At 56.6% G+C, this 6,471-nt stretch overlaps 1 protein-coding gene across 1 annotated transcript; it reads left to right on the forward strand.

Moving 5' to 3' along the window:
• Positions 1-1,317: 1,317 nt before the first annotated feature.
• On the forward strand, positions 1,318-3,517 carry MIND_00572300 (Laccase 3; the record flags this gene model as incomplete). The annotated part of the gene is made up of 14 exons (XM_037362488.1): positions 1,318-1,392; positions 1,442-1,653; positions 1,710-1,786; positions 1,842-1,983; positions 2,034-2,070; positions 2,121-2,168; positions 2,215-2,354; positions 2,401-2,761; positions 2,811-2,981; positions 3,035-3,091; positions 3,138-3,175; positions 3,224-3,280; positions 3,332-3,355; positions 3,406-3,517. 14 exons carry the CDS (start codon positions 1,318-1,320, stop codon positions 3,515-3,517), a joined length of 1,551 nt encoding a protein of 516 aa, XP_037220409.1.
• Between the last annotated feature and the right edge of the window lie 2,954 nt (positions 3,518-6,471).

Here is a 6,471-nt window from a genome sequence, read left to right on the forward strand (position 1 = left end):
TGGCTGGAGTGCTGCGGCGACGCGCGTGGTCCATCTCGACGGTACCTGGGCCGTATTCAGTCCGTCTGGCAGGGTTTCAGCGGACTGGACTCCCCTTTGGGCGGCATCCGTCTAGGCGAGGCTTTTGAATCATTGATTATGACGCGCAGTCTGCGTATGCCGCGCCTGGAATGCAGCTCTAGTTGTATTCCCCCCATCGCCCTCGAGCCCGGTGTGTCCGCCCAGCCATTCCGCGTGTCGCAGGCCGTTTTCTTCTTGGCTCGGTGAGTGTCCTTCAGGCACCCGCTCAAGGGCTGACTCGACGCAGTTATAGCTCATTCCCACCCGGATCTGCCTTCCGGTAATCAAGCACGCGAAGCGGGGTAAGTACACCGATATTAACATATTAGAGGCGTTGAATGTGAATCAATACAGTATCTTATCACTAATTAACGCCCGTTCCAGTGGGCTCTGCGACGGAGGTGCTTGGGCTTGCGCTGGAATGCCCGTCAGAACGCGTATTTGGGGAGGAAGGAGGGGGAGGGCTCACGTCCAGGTGACAACCTTGGTTGCCTTCGCAAAAAAGGGCGGCTGTTCGATGAGGGTGTTGAAGACGCGCGTCGCGGTGAAAACGGGTGCGTCTGCGGCAGCCTGCTTGCGCTTGTGAGAAGAACTAACAAAACGCATACTAGCAATGCACGAACCGCGGAGGCCACAAACGTAAAAGCCAAAAGGGCGGCAGCGAGTTTGGACAACATAGTGGGTGATAGGTTGGGGAGCAGCAGCGATGCGTCCTCTTCGGCAGGCGGGGCTTATAACCTCTCAAGCTTTTTGACTCCGCACCGATTTCGCGCATCACCCCTTTGATTAACCTCCACAAATCCGAAACTCTCCTGACTGTCAAACACAAGTCGGACAGACCGGGACAGCCGCCGACGGTCGTGCGACCCATCTGCGAGCCATCAACGCACAAATGGCGCTGCATCAATGCGCTGTATGTTGCCATTTTGGGCAATAGTGCGCGTTGGCGTCGGAGATTGACCCGCAGGAATTGAACCACCATCCGTCAAACTGCTGATTGATGCGATGCGGCATGAGTCGTTGGCAGCCCGGCTGTGGCGACGCTGTTAGTCTAAATCGTATGCGGATCCGGGCCCTGCTATGTTCCTGCTCGTGTAAGGATATGCGAGTCAATTCTGCCTGTCAACTGATTGGTTTCAGTAGTCAATTGCAACTGTTGGCCCATTGCTGACGTAGATGGGCTTGGGCCGACCCCCCACATAAAAAGTCTCTCTTCAAAACGGTGGTCTCTACTTGCATCCCAGGTCTTGTCTGACGATGCTCTCCAACATCGCCCTCCTCGCTCTTCCGCTCGCCGTAAAGGCAGTCATGATCGGCCCCACCGCCGACTTGGTTGGTGTTTTTCCTTGTACCGCGCTACAGATAACTCATGCGCATCCAGCACATCGTAAACGGCGTCGTCGCACCGGACGGCTTCTCGCGGAACGCTGTGCTTGCGAATGGGCTGCTGCCCGGGCCGACGCTCAAGGCCACCAAGGGCCAGACTTACAATCTGAACGTCATCGACCAGCTCACCGACGCGAGCATGCTCAAGTCCACGAGCATTCATTGGCATGGCTTCTTCCAGGACAACGGCTTCTCGTGGGCCGATGGGTAAGTTCATCTCTCCTTGCTCTACCGCCGCAGCATAGACGTTGATGATGCGCCAGCCCGTCTTTCGTCACTCAGTGCCCGATCACGACGAACCACTCCTTCTTGTACTCGTTTCCCACCGCCAATCAGGCCGGTACGTTCTTAGACCCCCCTCCTCTCACGGCCTGCGGTTGACTAACGAGCACAAGGTACCTTCTGGTACCACAGCCATCTGGCCCGCCAGTACTGCGACGGGTTGCGTGGTGTAATGGTCGTCTACGACCCGTTCGATCCCCACCGTCTGTTGTATGATGTTGACAACGACGATACTATCATCACTTTGATCGACTGGTGGGTTTTTATTTCATTCCCTGTTGCAAGAGTTTTATATTCTCGTCAAGGTATCATGATCCCGCCCCGGCGCTCGCCGTTCCTCCGGTACGTTCCGCACATCCATCACCATATCATGTGTTGAGCGGACTTTTCAGACTCTGATTTCAACCCTGATCAACGGTCTGGGGCGCTATGCCGGCGGAGTACGCTACTTTTCGTCGTTTGCGCCGGAGCTTATACTTTCTCTAGCCCACATCCCAATTAGCAGTTATCACCGTCAAGAAGAACGTGCGCTACCGCTTCCGCCTCGCCTCGCTGTCGTGCGATCCCAACTGGGTCTTCTCGATCGACAGCCACACGATGAAGGTCATCGAAGTCGACAGCGTCAAGTACGCTCCTCCCTTATTGGCAGACTTCTCCCTCACCAGATCGCAGTCACTTCCCATACACCGTCGACTCTATCCAGATCTACGCGGGTCAGCGCTACTCTTTCGTTTTGAAGGCCGACCAGCCCGTGAACAACTACTGGATCCGCGCCCAGCCAAACGCTGGCACTCTCGGCTTCGCCAACGGCATCAACAGCGCGATCCTCCGATATGTCGGCGCGCCAGTCGCTGATCCGGCCGTGCCGGCGACTCCGCCAACCAGCGTCACGCCGCTCGTGGAGCAGAACCTGCACCCGCTCAGCGTTATCCCACTAGTTCCCGGCTTGCCATTCCCCGGCGGCGCTGATGTCAAGATCAACCTCCAGATCGCGCTCGACTTCACGACCTTCCAGTTCACCGTCAACGGCGCTGTATGTTTGCGAGTATATCGTCTCCTTCGATCTAATGACACCATGACAGAGCTTCACACCCCCGACCGCACCGGTGCTTCTTCAAATCTTGAGCGGCGCACAAACCGCGACCTCCCTGCTCCCGCCAGGCTCGGTGTACGTCCTCCCGCCAAACAAGGTCGTCGAGGTGTCGATCCCCGGCGGGTCTATCGGCGCGCCGCACCCGATCCATTTGCACGGAGTGAGTAGATTTCCCGTTTTGTACAAACGATCGCCGGCTGACGCGGGATGCAGCACAACTTCCACGTGATCCGCAGTGCCGGGAGCTCGACGTACAACTTCATCAATCCTGTGAGTCGCGCTGTTTCACTGCCCGCGCCGTGACTGATTGCCCCAGCCCATTCGCGATGTCGTCAACACCGGTCTGGACGTCACGTAGGTCGCTTGTCCCCTCGTAAATGCATGCACTGACCCATCTTGCAGCGACAACGTGACGTTCCGGTTCGTTACCGACAACGCGGGCCCGTGGTTCTTGCACTGGTGAGTATCCCGCTCATTCTACCACTCCATCGCTGACCACCGTGATTTCAGCCACATCGACTTCCATCTTGACATGTGCGTTTCCTTTCTACTCCTCCACCGTCTTAACTCATGTGTGCGTGCAGTGGCCTTGCCGTCGTGTTTGCCGAAGACACCCCCCACATCACCACGACACAGCCGCCAGCGTGGAACGCCCTTTGCCCCGCGTACGACGCGCTCGCGCCCGGCGACAAGTAAACGCGGCGCTAATCGAGACGCTAAGAACTCAGCAGAAAGGGGGACGGAATGCGCATATAGTTATTTTTAATCGTGTAATAATGGGAGCCCAGTGGTATAAATGACATCCTCAACTTTGTTGCAAAGCTTTGTTTGGTGTGTCTTGACGAGGTCAGATAGTTGGCAGTGGACACGTCAACTTGGGGCATACATAATGATACATTTCATTGTTAAGTACTTACTGCCCGGCCCGGGTAAGAACTCCAAACTTGAAGTCAGCCTCGCAAATCAATCTTGGCCTAAATTTTGAATTACATCATGATTTGGGGGCCACGTCAAATGGCCGCTGCAGGGCCGCATGGCCGCGGCCACAGCCGCTGACACAGCCACTCAGATAAAACATTACCATGTGTGCGAATGATACTTCCAGTGCTCTGTTGGAGTGTTCAATAGTATATAATACAGTATAATTTACACTGTGAAATCCGAGAGTCCATGAATTATGAACTTTAAACTCCAAATCACACATTGGCAGCGGCCCAACCAAACATGTCACAACGGCCGCCAGCCGCTGGACAGCGGCCCTCAGCGGCCCAGCGGCAGTGTGCAACGGCCATACCTCAGGGCCGCTGATCGGGGCCGCTGCTGACATAAGATCTGCAGCGGCCCCTCGGCGGCCCTTCACTTGCGCTGCAGCGTGCAGCGGCTGTGCAGCGGCCTGTCACAAAGGGCCGCTGCATGTCACAGCGGCCGCATTTTACAGCGGCCCTCGTGTTTAGCAGTTCTCCAGCAACAGAGCGCTGTTTTGCGCGAGCCTCCGGCCCTCCGCGGTCAAAAGGCGGATGTTGCGTAATAGGCACATGATCAAGCACAGCCGCACGCTGCCGCACGCTGGCTTGCTTCTTGCCACGACGGACGATATTTTCGACTGCGAGGAAGCTCGTATTGCACCCAGCCTGCGGCGTCTCATCAAGGTGAGTGTTATAGCAATTCTTTTTGCCTACAAACACTGCACCCGGGCCACAGTCCCTATGGACGCAGCACTTCTGTGGCTTCTTGCAGCATCAAATGTGGCGCTACTTGGTGTATTGCTCTTTCTACACGCCGACTGGACGCTGGTTGCAACATATATTCATGCCTCTATTGTGGCTGGCCTAACTCCCATCGGCATTCTGATGATATGAGCAGAATTATACAGAATAAATATGCATAACAAGGTTGAACATTGGTCAACCATCCAAGGTAGGCTACGAGACATTGTCACGCACTGCGGCCCTCACGCGGCCCTGTTGCGGCCATGCGGTCGTTTGGCAGTGGCCCTGCAGCGGCCCTGCGGCTGTCTGACAGCGGCCCTGCAGCGGCTGCAGCGGCCATTTCACGTAGCCCATGATTTGGCATACCCTACACGAACAGCTGTACCTCCTCCCACTCTTCCTTCCGGAAATCCCTTTTTTCCATCAGATGCCGCACCTCGATATGGGGCACGATCGCCTTCCTTGTCCACAGTTCTACGACCTCAGGATTCTGCTCTGCGCAGCGGCGGCATCGGAGCGTTGCAGCATGCACCCCCTCAGTAATCTGTGCGCGCTGGCGGCCAGGTGGGTCGGGGAGAGCAATGGGGACCATGTGCGCACCCTCCACTGGATTCGAAAGGCCGTGACTGTTGCGTCGGTTCAGGCCGGCAGAAAATGACATCAACGGGAACGACACACCTGTGGAGCATATGCTCCAAGATGACATCGCCGTAGCTCAGCCATGCCGGATCGCGGTACGTATTGCATAGCAAGCACGTCCAGATTGGTGCCGGTCCCTGATCATACGACTCACTCCCCTCGCGGCGGCGCGCATCGGCCAAGCATCGGCCGCAGTTGGGGCACTCAGCCGGCGCCATGCCGGGTGCCAACTAGCGTCAGGGTGTTGGGCCAGATCATGGTCAATCTATCATTACATTCATCATGATCACCACGGGTGGAAGACCATTCGACGCACGCATTCACGCCATGTCAGGGCGGACCAGCAGTTTGTCGGACAGTTCCCGCAGACAAACCGCTCATCGCGCGCCGCCTCTGCCATCTCCCTAATCAGAACCTCGGTTGGCCGCTTGAACCCAAGGAGCGTTGCTAAATACTCCGCTGTCGTGCGTCCCACAAGGGAGATCTTTATCCAGTCGTCCCCAGCGTATGGATCCTCGAAATCGATGGTGCTCCATTGGCGACGCGGGATTCCACGATACCAATGTAATGCCGTCTTCATTTCCTCCCAGCCCAGCTGCCTCATAGGCTATGTTGCCATTGCTCTGCGCGATCGTGAAGACACTGCTGATGCGTTCCACGAAATCTACTGATGGCGTGTCCTTGGGCTGCAACTGATTAGCCAAGCGCTCTTGCAGCTTCTCCCATAGCTCTGCGGCGAATTCCCCCGCAGCAGTGCCCTCAAAGATCTTGCGTAACCTGGGATCGTCTGGCTGAAGCGGGTCCTGCGAGGGATCATTGCGGAGCGCAACAGATGGAGGGTATCTCGTGGCGAAAGTGTATGGTGGTGGAAGAGCTCTTATGACACCTCCTCTCTCAGGGGTGGTCGTGCGCAGGGCAAGAAAGCTTGCTGACTGGATGACGGCCAGACGGCGGGCCAGCAATTCTTCCTGTTCACGCGCTAGCCGCTCAGCTTGCACGCGGAGGGCGGTTGGGATAATGTGTGAACGTAGGAGGTGCCATACTGCTGCTCGATCAGAGATGCGAAGAGGATAGGTCGCTTTGCAGTGGACTCACGGGTTGAGTCCAACCGCGGCTTGCGGTCGAACCTGTACTTGATCAGGCATTCTTGGACGCACTCAGAAACCACCAAGTGATGCGCGTCCTGGTAGGAAAACCCCTCCTTCATCAGTCGTTTCGGGATCCTGGCATCAATTACAGCGGTGCGATGTGCAAGGAGCAGGGGACGGCATACGCTTCCGTGATACGCGAGTTATGTCTCGC

The sequence above is a fragment of the Mycena indigotica genome (assembly GCF_014461135.1).
Source record: "Mycena indigotica strain 171206Taipei chromosome Unknown Mind.scaff0005, whole genome shotgun sequence".
Classification (NCBI taxonomy): domain Eukaryota; kingdom Fungi; phylum Basidiomycota; class Agaricomycetes; order Agaricales; family Mycenaceae; genus Mycena; species Mycena indigotica.